The sequence below is a fragment of the Chamaea fasciata genome, unplaced genomic scaffold (genome assembly GCF_029207755.1).
Source record: "Chamaea fasciata isolate MVZ Bird 193981 ecotype frontalis unplaced genomic scaffold, bChaFas1.0.hap1 SCAF_12, whole genome shotgun sequence".
In the NCBI taxonomy this organism is placed as follows: domain Eukaryota; kingdom Metazoa; phylum Chordata; class Aves; order Passeriformes; family Sylviidae; genus Chamaea; species Chamaea fasciata.
In genome coordinates, this window is record NW_027094097.1 from 10670912 (window position 1) to 10691016 (window position 20105).

A 20105-nucleotide genomic window follows, 5' to 3' on the forward strand; every position below is an offset into this window, starting at 1 on the left:
GCTCCATAGCTGCTGGCAGCAGGAGCAGGATTATTTGGAAATACTGATTCTTTTCCAATGTAATATTTAAACCAATTTATAAGTAAGTTTTGCATAAGCAAAGGTTTTGAACAGGTGAGTTCACAAATGTAACGTTTCTTTGACCTGTTACAGAACCCTGTAATGACAAAAGATTGCCCCATGTAACACTGTGGACATGAACTCATCGGTGTTAATTCAATACCGGAGAAGACACCAGAATAAATTAATTAAAAAATCCTTTTACAGGCATTAGGGACACAGCAGCTGCCAAACCATCAGCAAATGCATTACAGAATCAGAACATAACAGGGTTGGAATGGCCCTTAAAGATCATCCAGCCTCAAGCCCCCTGGCCAGGGGATTTCCCTGTAGTCCTTCAAGGCCACCTGTCCTCGTTTCCACTTCCTGAAAGTTTCTTTTTCCTTTCTGAGAAAAAGTCTTTTCTACAGTCGTCTTCCCCCCCCCTTTTCCATGCACGAAGGCCTCCCGGCATTCTCGCCCAATTTCCCTCCTATGGGCATGCATCGCTCCTGAGTTTGAAAGATACGATCCTTGAAATTCAGCCCGCATTCTTGGGTCATTATCAAGGAGCAGCGTCAAATTAATTGGATTTTCCTCCGTTGATGGACTAATTGGTTTCAAAGACTTCGAGAAACACGCACCAGCAGCGCGGCCGCACCTCAGCCGGGCGGCGAGAGGCTCAGGAGCCTCGCAGGGGTCCCGCTCCCACCGGGGCTGCGCCCGTGACACCCGTGAACCGCCTAACGGGGCAGCCCAGGGCACGACGGCCTCAACCGAGGGAGGGCCGTGAGCTATAAGGCCCGGGAGAGATCCCGGCCGCCCTCACGGAATCCCCGGAGCGGCCGCCGGACCCGAACCGGCCGCAGTGCAGGACCAGCCCCCGCCCCTCAGGGCGGCCCCGCAAAATGGCGGCGCCCATCCAGACCGCCGCCTCCTCATTGGCCGCGCCCGCGGGGCTCCGCCAAGAAGCCGCTCTGCGAGTGGCGGCCGCGCTGCCGTCGCCACGGCAACCACCCCGCCCTCGCTTCCTATTGGTCGAGCGGCGCGCGGAGCCCGGGCAACCGCCCGGCGCGGCGCGGGGTTGTTGTGCTGGGCCGGTTGTGGGGCGGCGGCGGCGGCGGGCGGGGGGTCCCGGTCCGGTACCGCCGGACCCCGCCGCCACCAGCGTCCAGGCGATCGCCCTCGGCCCGACCGGCGCTCCCGTCCCGTGATGTTCATCAGCGGTGAGGCCTCGTCCCCCGCTGCACCGCCTCTCAGGAGGGTCTCGCCGTGATCGTGTTTGTGTGCCCGCAGGACGGGCGGGGCAGCCCCGGTGCGCGGCCCGGCCGTAGGACGCGCCAGCGGAGCGGAGCCTCACCGGGAGGAGAAGGGCGCTGCCCGCCCGAGGGGCGCCGCGCTGAGCCATGGCCGTGGCCGTCACCACGAAGACGGCATGGAAGCTGCGTGAGTGCCGGGCATGGGAGCGGGGAGGGGCAGCAGCCACCTCATCCCTGCCCGGGATACGGTGTCCCGGCCTTCTTTCTACATTGCTGCCTGGAATTTCTAGCTCCTGGAAGTCCTGTTGAAAAACATAGCGGCACGGTGAATGGCGTGGCCTTGTCAGTGCTATTTTCAAAGGTTCACGGTCTTTTTTCTTTCTGTATAGTTGCTGCAGCGCTAGGCTTAGTGCCTGTCTAACCCCATGTGACTCTCCTGTAGTACAAGAACAAGAACAGCCGAGGCAGTGAGGGATGGAGCTCCTGTCAAGGGGGAACCCTGGATGTGCAGAGAGACTGGGGCATGAGAGGCTGGAGAGCAGCCCCACAGAAAGGGATGTGGGGTTCCTGGTCGATATCAAGGTGAAAATGAGTCACCAGTGTGCCCTGGTAGCCCAAAGGGCCAGCTGTGCCCTGGGGTGCATCGAAGAAGGTGATTGTCCCTCTCTGCTCTGGTGCAGCCTCACCTCCAGTCCTGAGCCAGGTTTGGGCACCACAGTTTATGGAGGATATATGCTTTTGGAGAGCATCCAGAGAAGGGTTGTGAATATCATGAAGGGTGTAGAGGGGGAAGCCATGCAAAAGAGTGATTGAGGTCTCTTGGCTTGTTCAGCCTGGGCGGAGCTTATCATGAGCTGCAGCTTCTCCGTGAGTGCATTGGAGGGACAGCTCCGATCTCTGCTGTCTGTGACCACTGAAAGGACCTGAACGAGCATCTGGAGCTGTGCCAGGGGACGATTAGGTTGAATATTCGGAAAATACTCTTCACCTTCACAGGAGCAAGGTTCCCCAGGGAGGTAGTTACAGCACCAAGGCTGCTTTTGGACAACACTGTCAGGCAAAGGGGGGATTGTCCTGGGTAGGACAAGCAGGAGTAGAACTTGATGATCCTTTTACGTCTCTTCCAACTCAGAATATTCTGTCATTCAGAAACTGCTCTTGAGAGCCAGGTTGTGATGGGGCATCCCCTCGGTGTCAGGGAGAAGGCCCCAAACTTGGCCTCTATAGGATTATCCTTCTTTGTTGCTCACTTGTTACAGAAGGTTCACTGAACTCTCTGCTGCAGGAGGAATGAGGTGATTTTTGCAGGACCTGTGTGTCCCACCCTCTTGAAATTGCTTTGCAGGAGACAGTAAGAGTCTGCTGGTTTCATGTCCATTATTCTTCCTCTGAAGGAGCAGTAGGCAGTTGCTGACTATCAATTTCTAGCTGGTCACTGATGAGTTATTTCATAGGGGCTGTTGAGGAATGCTTAGAAGCAATAGGATGTGATCAGTTGCTTTAATCAGTGAATGGGCTCTGGAAACTGGCTGTCAGAAATAGTGTCCTTGACTGGTAACACATGACAGAAGAAGTCGTCTGAAATTACTGATTTAGGAATTTTGTGTCTTTATGAGCAGAAAGCTGGTTTGCTATGTTGTCTTCCCATCCCTGAAACTCCAGTTGCAGGAAAAGCTGGAAGTCTGTCCATCTCCTTTCTCCCTAGGCAGAGGTTCTTGATCTTCATTTTTGCTAGGCTCTGCCCCATCTTAGCATCCTCTTTAAAAGGAAAAGCATTCTGAGTGTAAGGGATGTTTCAGCAATGCTGTTTAGGAATTGAGTGTTACTGGGCTGGTGGGTGATAGCTGGTGACAAGAACTTAATGAAATTAAAAAAAAAAAAAAGTGGGTTTAAGGGACTTGTGGGAGAGCAAATGAACCTCTCTGCCCAAGGCAGACATCAATTTATCATCTGGCTTTTAGGAACAGAGGGCTGGATGCTTCCACAATGACTTTTAAACTCACAGTATATTATTAAGAAGGAAATCAAGACGGGGAAAAAGTGGAGCTGCTGACACACTTGTTTCAGGAGCAATGCTGAGCATCTGTCCTTGCAATTTTAACTAGTGAGTTGGTCTAATAATGCTAATTGTACTTTTGGTTACCTTCTAGTCTGTGTATTCATATAGGCTATGTGGAAGTTTGGTCTTTCAACACAGTGAAGGTGTATTTCCAGGTTTGCCCTTCACATGTAATTTGTGGTCCAATTGCCTTTGTAATTTGAGCAGTGTTTCTCCAGCCCAAGTGAAAGTTGCGCAGTTTTGCTTTCAAAAAACCACTCTTGAGAGTTTGAGATCAAAGTATCTGTAATTATTATTGCAGCCATCTAAAATCCTTTTGGATTAGTGTTGCATGTAAAATGATCAAATTGCTCCTCCCAGCCAAACAATCTGAATGAAAGCTGAATTGATGCTACCTAGCCTCTTTACAGACTCATAACTATTTTTACAGTTTCATAACTATTAGGCATGCAAGTCCTGTGACCTTTCAAAGGAGAGAACAGTAAGATGAAAATATTGGTCCCTGCCAAAATTTTGAATGAATTTAGAATGCCACTGTGAGATGTCTGAGCAAAGATGCTCATTTGGCTTCTTTTTTGCCTCGGATTGATTCTTTATGATGAGGTTTCCGTAGAGTTCTAATGTTGCACTGTCAGAGCATCCCCTCAGCTCCCAGTTTTTTAACAGTCATTTGGCATCATCAGGTTTGTTAATTTCTGCCCATTTGGATGGGCATTCACCCTCCTTTGTCACAGCTGCATGCCCCGCAGTGCTCAGTTTTGACTGTGTTACCTAGTGGGGATGTAGCAAAGCCTCTGCCAAAGCTCAGAGGAGGGAGCTCCACCTCTCCCTGATGCTGAGTCTGGCTTTTTTTCTGGGTAAGGTAACAAACTGTGCTGCTGCTCCTCTGCCAGTCCCTCTCAGGTTGGACTGTCTGCTGCTGCACTCTGGAGTAGGATTAGAGGGCCTTTCACTGGATGACTCTGGCTGCTGTGCATTATTGCAGGTAAAGTGCTTTCTGTGATCATGTTGCTGCACTTGAGCAAATCTTCAAAAGCTCCTGAGCTGCTGCAAATGAGAGAAGATGCTTTTTGTAAGCCATGTGAGCACTGGAGTCTTGAAACTTTGGCCAGCCAATGTTTTAAGTGCAGCCGACAGATCCAAGAATGACTGTTCAAAGCAAGATAATAGTGTGACTTCTTATCTGGACGGTGGGCTGCTGCAGCTTGTCCACTGGAAACTGGGAAGTGTTTCTGGAGAGAGAATTTTTTTTAGACCTTTTGGAGGGATGGAATGAAAATTGTTATAACTGATGTGTAATAAGTGTTTGCTTGGTTTTGTGCAGAAGAGATCATGGCCCACAGCAGCAATGTGTCCTCAGTGGTGCTGGGAAAAGGCTCGGGCCGGATGCTGGCCACTGGAGGAGACGACTGTCGGGTCAACATATGGTCAGTCAGCAAGCCCAACTGCATCATGGTAAGAGCAGGCCTGTTTTCAGCTTTTGGGGGGTGGGAATATTAATTCTGAGGTTTGGAGGGTAGAGAATGAGGGGAGAGATTGTTGGGGTGGAGACTGTGGGGCTTTTGAATAGAGTTTGCCAACACAAAGCTGTGTAATCAGATTCTTACTAAAGATAGGGACAGAATTGGGTGCCTGGTGAGACCACTGCTCTAGAGACATTGTGGGAATGCTTGAGCTGGACCTGTGCTTAATCAGATAATAAATATTGTGCTTTATTATATGGCCAGTCTACAAATAATTAAAGGAAGAGTTTTTACAAGAACAGCTAGTTTTATAGTGCAGGCTGCAGGGGCCAGTTTTATATCCTGGGGTTTGCAGTCACAGCAGGAGATATCCCCAGCAGGATGCATTCCCACCTGTGCCACCATCCTTAACTATCAGAGTAAAAGTTGCCACGATGGTTTGCTCTAGGCTGGGGTGGAGTAACTCTGGTTGCAGTGTGTTACCAAGGGTAGGCTTACCCCAGCAATGGTCACTGAAGAGGACCATAAATATATATTTAACAGATATCCATCCTGCATCACTTTGAGTGGGTGTTGTATAAAAACAACTTTAGCACATCTCTTGTCAGTTGTTTAATTAACAACACAATAATGTGGTACTGAAGGCGTTGCTCTAGCCAGTGCGAGCCTTGTGAGACAGAAATCAGGAAAGTCAGGTCAAAAAGGCTAAAAGGAGAATTTGTCCACTTTATTTTTCCATTCATTAAGTGTATGAGGGTTCAGCTTTGGCAGGGCTGTGCTTTTTGCATAGTGTAGGTAAGCAGTGTCTTTCCAGGCCCTTGGTGGTGGCATGACTCCGGTTTGAAACTGGGCTATTGCCTTACTAGAGAAGAAGGTTGAAGGACTAACTCTGTACCTTTCTGTGGTAGCAGAGCTGCACCTCTCCTGCTTCCTGGGATCCACACACACTGAGAGGTGCTGTTTCTGAGAGGCAGGGACTGACTGAAGCTGCTTGTGCCATTCTGGTGTATCAAAAGAATCTTGATTTTTGGGGTTGTTCTCTGAAATTCGTTTTTAGTGTTTATATTATGATGCTTATGGATGTTTGTGTTGGGAAGGAGGGAGAAGTGGAGCTTTTCTAGTAACATTGCGACTTGGTTTAAGTGTGAGCTCTAGTTCTCACTAAGTAATGGCAGTTGCAACTGTGGATTTTGGAGAGGATTTTGATTGCACATGGATTCCTAAGAAAGCTCCATCAGAACAGGCAGCTTCCAGCTGGCATTCCCAGCCTCTGTATGTGTGTGGGAGGCACAGAGCTAGTGTAGCTATTTAAGAAGACATTTGAAGATGGACTGAGGCTGAGAATACTGCTTATTTGGCAACCAGAAAGTCTGCAATGGTGGAATTTGTTTTCTAGAGATAGTTTTAAATATTCTTGTGTTTTACTAAAATATAGGCCTTTTCAAACTGCTGATGTAATTTGTAAGCTTTTGGGTGCTCAAGGATGAAAGGAACTTCATACATGGGAATTACTGCCTTATGCCTCAAGTCAGTACTTTAGTGTTAGCACTGTGCTATCACTGACATCCATTGCTGGCAGCAACCTATGGCTCGGTGCTTATGTGAAGGTTTCAAAGTAGCCCTGCTTTTGCTCTTGCTTTGATTTTGTAACTGGTTCATGACACTTACATGACCCATTTAGAGTGAACACGGTGCCATTGTGCTACCACAGCATAATTTTGATGATGTAAGAATGTGTCAGCCTTGTCTGAGCATCCGCACCTAATGCTTAACTACCTGTGTCTCTGTTGATGCATCCTTTACAACTTAGTCAGTGTCCCCAGAAAGTGGGATAATGTGGGAAGCCAGGTGTGCCATGCTGGGTGCAGGGATGGGCTCTGCCATCCTGATGACTGCCAAGGAAAAAAGGACTGTGGCACAGCCAGGTGGTCTCAGCTCATGGCTGAAGAGTTACCCCTCGAGTATGAGCAATGGTTCACACAGGGCTGTGCCAGCAGCTGCTGACTGACACTGGTGGTTTTCTCTGCAGAGCTTGACGGGCCACACGAGCCCCATCGAGAGCCTACAGGTCAACCCAAATGAGAAGCTCATAGTTGCAGGGTCCCGGTCGGGGTCCATTCGAGTTTGGGACCTGGAAGCTGCCAAAGGTTTGTGTCCATGAGTTTTTGTTTCTGTTCATGCAGATTTTTTGGGTAGTCCTTACGTTTAATGCCTATACTGACCCAGAAGGTTCCTGATTTTAGAAGGAATTGGCATTGCTTTCATCTTCATCTGTATCTCTTTTTTGCCCTTCTGCTGAGACTATAGAGCTGTCTATTCATGCTTGAGCAGAAGTTTGGACATGTACTGGGGTCACTGATCTGAGGAACTAGTTTCTATGGCTTTGACCTGAGTGTGTCAAAATCTGTATTCCAGACCAGTTTCCATGCATGCACAGATAACTAGGCATATAAAATTTGTATTCAGAGTCTCAACTTGGAATTGTTAACCTCAATAAAAGCATCCCAAACCAGAATGGAAGTTTTAAGTTTATTAGATTCTGCATAAATACAGGAATCCTTGCTTGTTGACTTCTTGTTCTTAGGTTCTAACTTTTCTTTTTTCCTCAAGCAGTTTTTCTGCTCTCCTGCTCTTGCATGGCCACATAAATAGACAAAGACCTAATTTTTAATAAACTGTAAAAGCTATTAACTCATCAAGCTCTGGTCCTTTAAAGGCCTCTGTTGAGTCATGCTTTATATATTGGATTTTCCTCAAATCCTAGAATGAGTTTGCAAAGGTATCATAAATCACTTGAGTGCATTCCAGTGGGAATACCAGAAAATGACTAAATATTTCTTATAGGTTGCTACTTGCTCATAGAAGGAATGTGGAATGAAAATAGACTTACACTGGCTGAGCTAAGGAGGCAAATCACAGGCAGCATCAGTAATGAAAAGTACTTCTGTCATTCAGACAGTTAGAATCAGTTCAGTTACAGAATAGTTTGGCTCTGCCTGTGGGGAGTAGCTGATCTGGCTGCATTTATTAGAAGACCTATGAGCCAGTGTCTGTGCAAATGACCACCCCAGCCCTGGCTCAAGAGCTAATTTCTGCCAGGGGAGTCATCAGCTTGTTCCAGATGAGGGGTGAGGGAGAGGGATTGCCCTTGTTATTATCTGAGCAATTTTTCTTAGAGTTGAGTTCTGCATTTGTCACTGCTTGCCGAGATACAATGTACCAGTTCTACTGGTCCTTTCTGGTTTCCAGAATTACAGGAGGTGTTACTTGATGACTTGCTGAAACACTGATCGTTTCTTTGTCTCCTGCTTCCTAAGCACCCATTTCCTGTCTTTATGATGATTCTTGCAAGGGGCAGTTGAAGGAGTCTGGGATGAATATTGGAACCTGAGAGGTGGTGCCTGTATGGGGTGCAGAGTCCTGGGAAAGGGTCTGTCTTATAACTGCAAGGTGAATGCTGCAGGCAGTCAAGACTGTTTCACTTCCTGGCTAAAACTATTCCTCCTCTGGCCCATTTTGCTGTCTGTGTAACAAATGGAAAGATGCACTGCCTGCCAGCTGCCTCATTTTTAGAATGGAGATCTTTGGAGTTCTATCTGTAGTTTCCATACCTAAGGACAGAACTGTCATTAAGCTCATTGATCATGGGCTTTCTATTGCTCTTTCTTTGCATTGCTGGGATCTAGTCAGAGGTATTTCCACAAAATAATGTAAATTTCCATAAAATAATGGTGAGGATAGTATGGCTACACTTCCACATGGTGTCTGGTGGAAATGAACTATTAAATATTTTTCCCCTATTCCTTCTCTCTGCTCTGCCTCTCCTTTTCCCAGTTCTTCGTAGCCTACCAGGTCACAAAGCGAATATCTGCAGCCTTCATTTCCATCCTTTTGGAAGCTTTGTGGCATCTGGCTCTTTGGACACCAACATTAAGGTAAAACCCAGCTTCCACTAGAGACTTCCCTCTTTACTTGCAATGTCTTTGTTTTGAAGAGTGCCAGAACGTGTTTTGTGTCAAGCTGTTGGTGGATGCTGTACATCATCATTTCCATGTGTGGGCAGGTGTGTTTGTGAGTGCTTGTGAAATCCGGGCTGTATTTTCACAGCCAGCTCATGAATGTGACTCCTCTGGTGTGGAATGTGGTTCTGAGTAAGGTGGCAGCCAAGACCTGGTGTCAGCAAGCACAGATATCCTGGTTGGTGTGAATTGTACCTGCTTTCTCAGGCTGGTGTTTCACTGTCAGAACTGAGCTGCTGTAGTAAGAGATGCCTTCCAGGAGTGATTCTCACTTGGGGAGCTAGAAAATACCCCCAAGGCCTACAGGGGTTCAGCAGCCCATTCATTCTGCAGTATCTGTTAGCTTGGTGACACAGAGATCCCTTGTTTTGGCAGGACCCTTGAGCTCCCAACATACTGCTCTAAACATATAATTTGTTTGCTTTTCTTCCTTGTAGCTCTGGGATGTGAGAAGAAAAGGCTGTATCTTCACATTCAAGGTAAAATGTTTCGTTAGGTTTCAGGCAAAGAGGGGAGAAATACTTCTTTGGAGGACTTTTGAGCAAACCTGAATGTGATTATGTACAACGAACCTCCTGGTTTTCCAGCATGGAAATAAGATCTGCATGATTGGTGCCTGGAAAACCAGTGTATGGGATTATGAAATGGATATTATGGAATACCAGTGGGTATCATGTGAGATAGTGTGGATGGCTTTGGTGGGGGATGGAGAGCATGCATGAGGATTTCTTTATATTGTTAATGGTATTGCCACTGCACTGAGGTGGCTCTGTTCTTGGGATCTTTTTCTACCTGAAGAACTTGCTGTGTATTAATTTCATGTAGAAACCAGAGACTGAGTGTCACAGGACTTCTATCTGACCATATGTAAATCTGTAATTTAGAACTGATTCTTATTAGTGAAGCCAGATCTGTATTTACCATACTTAAACCGATGGCATAAATTACTAGGTGAGAGAGATTACAGACATCTAGTGTGGCTGGCTATAGTGTCTTGAGTGCAGTGTTGTGTTCTGCAAGCTGTGAGCTCTGTAAAACACTTAAATGTTTTTGGTTTATTATATTGTATAGGATTGAAAGACAAAAGCCAGAAAATTGTTTGTTTTCCTCATTTCAGGGTCACACAGAAGCAGTTCGGTGTCTCCGCTTTAGCCCTGATGGGAAATGGGTGGCCTCTGCTGCTGATGATCACACTGTAAAGGTAATTTATTCTGACACCCTCCTTATGTGCTTGTGGGCACATGGGAATGCCGGGATTGTCTTTTTACCAGGCATTACCAGCACTCACTCATAAATACCCTTAGTTCATTTAGAAGCTGACTGAGCCATGTGGCTTTGCAGAGACTGATTTACTTATGGGAATTGTGTCTGATGGCCCACAGCACCCATGGGTTGAAATGCCCTTACCCAGCAGACACATGGGGAGAAACTATGCACAGAAAAATCCATGTTTTGATGGTAGTAGAGTTGGGATACCTGAATGTTGGCCTCGGTAAACCTTGTAGAATGAGTTGTCCACAGCACATTGCTTCACCAGGCTAATTCCTGGCTCTGTTTGTGTTATACACACTACGTGTGATTATTAGTCTGAAAATTGCTGTCAGGACTGAGCAGAGCAAGAGAAGGAGTTCAGGAAGGTATTGACTGAACAGTGACTTCAGTTGTTTCACAGGGAGTATGGAGGAATGGGGAAGAAGGACTGATTTTATTTTGAGTTTCACATGAAATTAACTGATCAGTTATTTCACTGCATTTTCAAGTGGAGACTAGAGCACAGGAAGAAGGAATTGCTAAAGGATTCAGAGCTTTTGTATTTTTGTTTGTTCACTTTTGAGATACAGTCTGTGAGGACAGATGGAACTTCTATATTTTGTCTCAGTCTCTAAATATAAAACAAAAACTTCTAGGGGGCAAGTTACATGGAAAATAAAAGATAGTGCAAAAACAAAAAGCCCAACAAAAACCAAAACAAAGCCTTACTTGATTTGGATGGTACTTTTTCCCTGATTATTGCCTTCTCTGACAGACTTGGGTCTGTTCTTGGACAGGGAAAGTATTAGGAGGTTGCCAGTACAAGGAAATCTCAAGTGTATTGGAAATTTCTTAACATTAAACCTCTTCAAGAGTCTCTGTTCTTTCCTTCTTTCAGCTGTGGGATCTGACTGCTGGGAAGTTAATGTTTGAGTTTACAGGACACACCGGCCCAGTAAACGTTGTTGAATTCCACCCCAATGAATACCTTTTGGCTTCTGGCAGCTCTGACAGGTACATAAGGGGAGGGAGAAAGAAGAGAAGTGTGTATGTCTCTTCCATTTCCTGATGCCCTTCTTTGTAAGAACATGACAAGGAGGAATGTCACACAACTCAAACCTGCCATTGAAAGAGCCAGAAATCTAGACAGCAGGACGTGACATCTGTGATGGGCAGAACATAGATGTTTTCCCTTCTCATCCAAAATTGATGGCACCTTCTGCCACACTAGAAACCAATGTGTAGCCCCAAGCCTCTCACTAATCCAGCTGACATCCTGTGTGAACAGCAGGCAGCCCTGCACAGCTGGCAGGGTGTTCTCTTAGCTCTGGGTTAGCTCTAAATGTCTGTCCATGTCTAGAGCCTCTAAGTATCTCTGTCTGGATTCATAGATCTTGCCTAGACCAGCCTTCTGTGTAGGGTCACTGTATGTGCACAACAGCAAAAGTCATTCCGACTGTTAGTGTTTTGTTAAGAATCTGGATCCTACTGTGATTTCTAGAGCAACAAGCGATGAATTTTGTTGTGTTGTGTGTACAGGACTGTTCGGTTCTGGGACTTGGAGAAGTTTCAAGTTGTGAGCTGTATTGAAGAGGAAGCTACTCCTGTCAGGTACATTAAATTCCTAGGGAAATGTGCTAGGCAGACACTAAAGGTGGGGTGAAGGGGGGGTTTTCTCAGAGAGAGACTTTACTGGGGAGCAGTTTGGGCTGCTGGAGATGTTGCACAGGTCCACCAGGTTGCACAGGTGAACACCATATTGCAAGGTTCCTTGTTAGAAACAGAACTGAAGGTGTTCAGTGTAGCCAGAGATCCTCAAGGACTGAGCAAGGTGGGAATGCTGTGCCTGATTCTCTTCCTGCCTTCCTCCCAGGTGTGTGCTCTTCAACCCGGATGGCTGCTGCTTGTACAGCGGCTTCCAGGATTCGCTGCGTGTCTACGGCTGGGAGCCAGAGCGCTGTTTTGATGTGGTCTTGGTGAACTGGGGAAAAGTAGCTGACTTGTCTATCAGCAACAACCAGCTGGTAAGCCACTGCTCCTGAGGCGGGGGTAGGCAGCTGTGAAACACAAGATAAAATCCTGCTGCCTCCTTGCAGGCCTTCAGACCTCTAAGCTTTTGTCAGGGCTTGCAACATGCCCAAAGGCTGTGTGCCTTTTGCTCCACATTGTGTCTCTGGCTTCTGGAAGAAAGAACTGGAGCTTAGTTTGACCAGTATTTAGGAGCTATGCTTGGCAAAAGTTTTATGCAAGCCTTTCATAAATCACTGGCAACTTGGGGTTGAAAAGTCTGCAGCACTGAACTGAGCAGTCCTCAAGCACAGTTGCTCAGAGTGACTCCATCATGCCTGTTCTCAAAAGGGCTGGTGTGCGCCCCACTCCTTGGTGAATTATCTTGACTTTTTGCCTCTGCAGATAGGAGTTTCCTTTGCACAAAGCACAGTCTCTTCCTTCGTTGTGGATCTCAGCAGAGTCCCAAAGTCAGATTCTATTCCTCACGGGCTAATCAGGGACGACCAGCCTCTTGTGCCACCTACCCCCACAGGGTCCTCCCTTCGCCGTATCTATGACAGACCCTCAACAAGCTGCAGCAAGCCACAGAGGTGAGGGAGTCTGCTGACTTTTTGAGTTTCAAGATTTTAAGGAAATATCCCAGGCACTCTGTGCTCGCTCGTTGTCTCTCTCTCTTGCTCGCTCTCTCTCTCTCTCTCTCTGACAATATGGCTTCCCCTGATAACAACTCCTTTTTTTTTTTCACAGCAGAGTGAAGCACAACTCAGAGAGTGAGAGGCACAGTCCTAGCAGTGAAGATGACCGGGATGAGAAGGAATCAAAGGCTGAGATCCAGAACCAGGAGGATTACAAAGAGATCTTCCAGCCCAAGAATGCAATCTGTCAGTACCAGGGTTTATGGTGCTTTTGAGTAGCGTTTGGGTTTGAAATCAGGGTGCTAAACTGATTTGATTGAACTGATCTTAGGCGTACAGTGACAGAGACTGCACCCATGACTGAAGAGTTTAGAAAGCTTTTCTTTAATATTCTGTGCTTGGACACTGAATCACAGATCATGTTGGTGAATGGCTTAAAGGTGGCACCTTTACTAGGGTACAGTGATGTCTGTTTGAAGCCTGGCTCAGAATCCAGAGCTTTGTTATAAAGGTGCTGCCTTCCTTTTCTGATTAGAGTGTTAAGGGAATTTTATTAGCTTAGAATTTTGATGCATGTAAGATCAGTAGTCTTCATTAAAGAAGGAAAGGCAAAATGTTTTGTTAAAGCAAGGACTGTTGTTTGGGAGGCATTGTGCAGTGTCTGTATCTCATTTTTATGCAAATGATAAAAATGAGATAGTCTTTTTGAGGAATTTATAGCAATTATTTTTGTTTACTTATATAAATCAATAACAGGAGGTGGATTTTTCCTAATATCATTTGTTGTGACAGTGCCTTGTCTCAGCCTTTACACCTCTACAGCAGCAATGAACCACAGGGGTCAGTTTTGTCCCTCCTATCCATGAAGGCTGAAAGCTTTTAGCTAAACTCAACGATAGTGTCAAGGTCCAAAGGAGATAACTCTACTTGTTGTATCACTGATTACTCTCATGTGTGGAGTTGTTGGAGATTTCTCTGCTCCAAGGTTGACTTACCACTTATCTATAGCCTTGGATGCTCCTTCTATTTGTTTATTATTTAAATTTTTTTCTGTAGGTCGGACTCCTCCTCGAAGTGAGCCCTTTCCTGCCCCTCCTGAGGATGGTGAGTATGGAAATGACCCCCTGGTGGGGATGGGGTTAATGGCCCTCAAAAGATGGAGAGCTGCCCGAAGGCAGAAATTACTCCTTGCAGTGTAGCTAAACAGAACCTTTGCTCTCAACTCTTGAAAGTAACAATCAGTTTCTGCTTTCCCACCTCTCTCCCTCTCAGTAGAGCCTGGAACTGCAAAGGAAGCAGCAAAGCCCAGCCAAGCTGTGGATGTCCAGACCTCGTTGCCAAAGCAAGAGCTTGTACGTACTGTGTGGTCTGTGAATTGCTGTTCCTGTTCCCTGTGTGAACCATGTGCAGAGCAGGAGAATTTGTGATTTCTACTCAGGCTGATTCCTTCACTGAAGTGGAAGTGCAGCTCCAGGCTTTGTGCTGCCAAGTGTCTTGCCTTAGCAGTGGAACCAATAGCAAGCCTCTGACAGGCTCTGTTTTATTTGCTGCTTGTGCTTGCGGTGGTGCTTCTCCTTGCATCTCAGAATTGGGCACTCCAGAGAACCAAATGCCAGGTTTCTACAAGTGCTTGAACAGAGGCTGTTTTGTTGCCAAAAGTGCAAGCAGCTGATGGGCCAGTATTCATTTTACTGTCTTCTTTAGAGTTCTCTCTTAGCCTTCAGGCTGGCCACAGCCCATTGCCCTAATTTCAGATAACAATAACAGCACTTGGCACTTCTGCTGTGGCATCTCCATGTTTTTTACAAACCTTAATTACGTCGTGGTGTGTAGCTGAGAGACACTTTATTGCCTTTTAAATTATGTTAGCAAACTGGAGACTGCTTCTGTCTGCTTCTGTGTTGGGACCCTGTGGTGAGAAGAAAACAGGTCAGAAACAAAGGTCATCAGACTAGGGCCAGACTGTTCCTGCTGGAGCTTTTATCCCAATTTCTCTTGCAGCCTGATCCAGTCCAGAGGCCACCAGTTGCCTCCTCAACTTCTTTGACCAGAACAGAACCGTCTGTGATTCCTGCAGCCAGGAATGAGCCCATTGGCCTGAAGGCCTCTGACTTTCTCCCAGTAAGTGTCTCTGGACAATGTTTTCCAGCCAATGTCTGTGTTGGGTGGCATCAAAAAGGGGGTGCCCCATTGTGATAGGTATGAATAGTTGAGCCCTGCTTATGAAGAACCTGTTAACAAAGCAGAGAGCAAGGAGTGAGACAGTCACTGAACTATTTCATGTACCAGACAGTGGTTCATTTTAAAAATTGGTGTCTGCCATTATATGTACATAATAATTTCACTGGGATCTCTGCCTCTTGCGTCTTGGAGACTTCTTGGTCTCTCTTGGGGAGGGTATTCCCTTGTCCTAAACAGGGGGAATGACCAGAGCATCCTGATGATCCCAAACTCTAAATGTGAGCAAAGGAAGTAGTGGTTCTAGCATGGCCTGGGCAGGAAGCAAATTGTGAGTCTGATGAAATATGTAAGATTTATGCTTTGTAATAAGACCTGCAGTTCCCAGACAAGTGTTTCACATAAAAAAAATGGGTTTGTGTGAAAACATTTCTTCATTAAAATATACTGGTTTTGAAAACTTACTTTAAATTCACCTTTCTTGAGAGTTTATCCAAAGCTTTAAACATGTTTGTGATTGACATAGTAGAAAAAGCAGGAAGTAACTGAAATCAGAACAAATTGAGCATTTCCATTTCAAAAGGTTTTTACAACCATCTGCAAGGAAGTCAGTATTCACTGACATTCTCCACACCAAAGTTGGCTCTCACCTAGGCCAGAGAATGCTCCCAGCCTTCTGTGCCATCCTGCTCTGTTATTGGTGTCTGTGCTTGCAGGCTGTGAAGAACCAAAGCCAGACGGAGCTGGTGGATGAGGAAGCCATGTCCCAGATCAGGAAAGGCCACGAGACCATGTGTGTGGTGCTCACCAGCCGCCACAAGAACCTGGACGCCGTGCGGGCTGTATGGAGCATCAGTGACATCAAGGCAAGCATGTGCAGATACCTGAGGCTCATCAGGGGAGCAGCTGAGCAGCTCTCTTCGCTCCTCTAGGGCTGCTTCTGCCTCATACAAAACACAGGGTCTCACAGCTTTTGTCCCCTGGGGTGCACCACGGAGTCCTGCAGCTAAATGGTCACATAGAAACATGGAGAAAACTTTCCCATGGGAGAGTTCTCTTCCTTAGCCAGCTTCATGTTTCCTCTACCTTGTTTTGGAAAAGCAGCACTAGATACTAATTTGCATTAGCCTAACCAGTTTGACCTCTGCAATAGATGACTTTTTCTTCTTCTCTCTCAGAACTCGCTGGACTCTGCAGTGGCAATCAACGATCTGTCTGTTGTCGTGGATCTCTTGAATATTGTCAACCAAAAACCGTGAGTCCTGGGTGGGGTCAGCCCCTGGGATGTGCAAGAGCCACCTGGCTGGGAGTTGGGAGCTCTGCCTTGTACCTGCCCCATGTCCAGTGGGCCACAGCAGCATGAAATTCATGTGCTTGTAGTCACATCTTGAAGCCTGTAGGTGACAGTAACTGCTTGGAGTTATTTGGGGTCAAGGAAAATCAAAGTCTTTGGACTTCTTAAAGTGATTCTGCTGAGAGTCAAAGAAATATGTCTGAACCTGCCACTTTCTCTCACGAGGGGGAGTCAGTGAACTTGCTCTATGAACTTGAGTATCTCTCTCTGGGCATTTGCCAGGAAGTCTTATTTGTGTCAGCTCAGCTTTGTAAAGCCTCAGTCTCCAGTCTCAGGGTATGTCCTTTTCTTTTCAGGTCCCTCTGGAAGCTGGATTTGTGTACTATAGTCCTGCCACAGATAGAAAAACTACTCCAAAGTAAATATGAAAGGTGAGGCCTCAAGAACATGGTGTGCTTGGGGGACAAGGTATAGGTAGTGATAGGGGAGCTGTGCTGGGTATTTTGTACCTGAAGGAAAATCCTGAGAAATCGCTGCTGATACAGTATCCTGCTGATATGAGGCCTGAAAAAGAATGATGGAGTTGCCAGGTATGTGTGGGAAAAGACACAGAAAGTATACATGGGCAGGAAGAGCAGGATAGTGGGATTTGTCATAGGTGTGCTGGATTGAAGACAGCTCTGGCAGCCAGGAGGGGTTGTGTAAAACAAATGGCTTTGGCACACTGCTGGGAGTGAAGCTGTTAGCTTGGGACAAGGGGAATGAAGTCCTGCAACAGCCCTGAGGACTCATCTTTAGGGGAAAAAGTTGCAGCCTCTCTTAAGATGGAGCTTTTGCTCTTCCTTTCTTCTGGGAGAGAGGTTCCTGCCAGGTTCCCTTGGCAGGACATCTCTGCCCTTGAGCATGGAGGTCCCATTTGGGTGGCATATGTGCCAGGACCTTTGGAACAGGCTCACTTTGTGAAAGCTTCTGAACTCAAATGTGTTGTTGGTACTTGGCTGTTGCTCTCCTTCCCTGGTTACAGGTGGTGGAGAGGAGTTGTTTGAGGGTTGTGTGTGGGGGGACAGGAATGAAATTCAAGTGGGACCCGATTCTCTGTTTTTCAGTTACGTGCAGACTGGCTGCACATCCCTGAAACTCATTCTCCAGAGATTCCTGCCACTTATCACAGACATCCTCGCTGCACCACCTTCTGTTGGAGTGGACATCAGCAGAGAGGAAAGGTGAGACACACACTTCCACTTTCTTCCTCCTGGGACCAGCCTTTCTCTGGGGTGAGCTTTGTCCCCGCCATCAGGGCTCTAATACCAGACTGGGCATGCCTTCCCTTTGTCTGCAAACACCAATCCCTCCTGCTCAGAGGAAAAGGCCAAGGTCTCCTTTTCCCTTTGCCTCTGTGCATTGAGTCATACCTAAACAAAATATCGGGAGTAAAACCACCCTGTGGCTTTTCCCTCTGCTTTCACAAGAAACATCATTTGGTAGCCAGGCCCTGGATTTTGAGTTCATTCACAGGATAGCTCCTTTCTGGGAATTGGCTTTTGGAAAACAGCACCTCCTTTTTCCCTGGACTGTACTGCCAAAGGGGGAAGAGGGGTGAAAGAGCCCTTATGTGGATGCCATTCTCCTGTCTCATCAGGACGTGGGCTGAATGCCTGGTGTTTTTGCAGAGTTGTGCTCATATTTTAGCCTCTTCCAGGCCATTTTCAGGGCCTTTGTCTCCTGCTTGAGTTGCCTCTGGCATTGCAGGAACAGCCACACCTCAGGCAACTAAGGATTCATGCTGTATCTGCTGTCATTTTTTTCCAGGCTTCACAAATGCAAGTTGTGCTACAAGCAGCTGAAAAACATCAGCAATGTTGTCAAGAACAAGTCTGGGCTCAGTGGCCGCCATGGTAGTGCCTTTCGGGAACTGCTTCTCCTCATGGCTGTCCTGGACTAAGAGCCACCACCTCCTCATGTACAAATACAGGTGGCCAAGCTTCCCCTGCTCGTGGTCTGGCTGGATTTCAGATCTCTCCGTGTGTTGGTCTTTTCCCCCTGCCCCTCTCCAGCATGGTAGGGAAGTGAAATCTGCCTGGCTGGTCGCCCACCCAGCCCTGGTACGTAGGGGCTGGATGGAGGACCCGAGTCAAGAGACGTGTGTGCTGTGTGAGAGGCCCTGGCGGGGGGAGGCCCCCACAAAGCCCTGTAGGGAAGCTGCTTGTTTCAGCTCTTCATCTCAGCATCAAGCTCTGGGTTGCTCTGTGTGCTGGCCTGTCCCTGCAGGAGGGCTCTGAGCCTGCTGTCACCCCTCCTTCCCGCTTGTGCTGTCGGTTCTTGTCGCTTGGCCCTGTGGGCCAGGGCCCCGCTCTCGCTGTGCAGCTGCTGAGGACTGCAGCCACCGCCCCACAAACGCCTACTGTGGGGTGGATGCCCTTTCCACACAGAAGGGACTTCAACTGCCTTGGGGGACCAGCCCCTTTGGCTTCATCTGACATGGGCAAGGACACTGTGCCACTGTGCCGATGCATCTCAAGGACCTGAACCAAGAGACTTTCTCTTGGCTTCTCAGACATCCCTGCTGGCTCCCAGGGCTGCAGAAGATCAGTATCTTCAGACTGTCCTTGGATATGAGGTCTACCTGGACCTGTTAAAATATGTGACTTAAAGAGGACTCATCGTATGTGCTTGCCTTTGGGGGTGAGGATTTGGAAGGGTGGAGGAACAGAGGGACATGGACAGTTGTCTTTCTACATCCACTGGACCGTTCTTAGAGGTTTGGTTTTGATTTTTTTTCCCCCCCAATAAATGTCTGTCAGAATCTTTCTGTCCCTCTTTCTTCTTTCCTCTGGGGAAAGAGGTTCCTGTTGGTGCTTTCCCTGCTCTTCCCAGCCTGTCTCCCATTTTATATACTGGAGCCTGTTCTCCAGGAATCTGTAACTTAAAATGAATTTTATTAAAATATTTGTAATTTTTTTTTAAAGTTGTGTTAAATGCCTGAATCTCTTGAAGTGCTCTTCACCTTGGCATGGCTTCTGGCTGGGAGTGCCCAGGAAAAGCAGGGCTCTGTTCCCTGCCTGTCCCAGAGGAAGCTGGCCATTTTCACCCTTCCTGCTGGGAGGCCCTGGTGAACAACAGGAGAGCCAGGACTTGCCAGGTGGCTTGTGGAAATCCCGGGGGCGGTTTCACTCTGCTGGGTCGTTCCCAGCCCAAGGAGCAGTGTCATCATTTAGGGCTCATCCTTCTCCCTGGCTGCACACAGATCTCCCTCCCTCAGCTCTCCGGTGGATCCGGGCGGAGTGACAATGCTGCCTCTGAGCCAGGGAGCAGTTTGGAAGGCTGTTCTGGGGAGGTGGAGTGGGGGGCCATCAGGAAAGCTAAAGCCAGTCCCCACATTGCTGATGCTTCATTCAAACAGTCAAGTTTTGGGAACAAAGGGGAGTGCCTGCCCTGCTCCGTGGCTCTGGAGGAGGTGGCTCTGAAGGTGGCTTGTACAGCAGGAGGCCCTGGCACTGAGCCACTGCAGGACTGATGGTGAGTGCTGCCTGCTTCGAGCACCAGGAGACTCATAGGGTGTGTGTCCTCCTGCTCTGCAGCTGCTTCCAGCTTTTTCTGGTGATAATCCCATGCCTGGACCCCCATGAGGTGTGAAAAGGCTCCGCCAGCCACCAGCCTATTGCTGGGATGTGAGGTGGGGCAGGACAAGGTGGAGCAGGACACGGGCCGCATCGGGACTCCGGATTTAACCACTACTCTCCCGCTTATGGCAGGAGCCCGATAGCTGCAAACTGGGGTGGGGAGTGTGCTGCCAGGCTGGCCCCGAGGGCAGCTGCAACGGGAAGGATATGATGGGCTTTTCCAGCCCTGTGGGAGATGGTGGGAGGAGGGAAGAAGCACCCACCCCACCTCCAGCAGG

At 47.6% G+C, this 20105-nt stretch overlaps 1 protein-coding gene across 4 annotated transcripts; it reads left to right on the forward strand.

Moving 5' to 3' along the window:
* Positions 1–1148: 1148 nt before the first annotated feature.
* Positions 1149–19172, forward strand: KATNB1 (katanin regulatory subunit B1). Of its 4 annotated transcripts, none has more exons than XM_066194632.1 (19): positions 1149–1485; positions 4682–4812; positions 6850–6967; positions 8655–8755; positions 9277–9318; positions 9957–10040; positions 10989–11104; positions 11630–11701; positions 11964–12114; positions 12503–12690; positions 12851–12981; positions 13792–13839; positions 14011–14087; positions 14737–14856; positions 15630–15779; positions 16092–16168; positions 16564–16638; positions 17314–17430; positions 18017–19172. In XM_066194632.1, exons 1-19 carry the CDS (start codon positions 1446–1448, stop codon positions 18147–18149), a joined length of 1971 nt encoding a protein of 656 aa, XP_066050729.1. In that variant the 5' UTR covers positions 1149–1445; the 3' UTR covers positions 18150–19172. The 4 variants fall into 4 exon arrangements, with proteins under 4 accessions (XP_066050729.1, XP_066050728.1, XP_066050726.1 ...); XM_066194631.1 differs by having other exon boundaries at positions 1150–1485; positions 14008–14087; XM_066194629.1 differs by having other exon boundaries at positions 1151–1485; positions 12848–12981; positions 14008–14087.
* Positions 19173–20105: the final 933 nt, after the last annotated feature.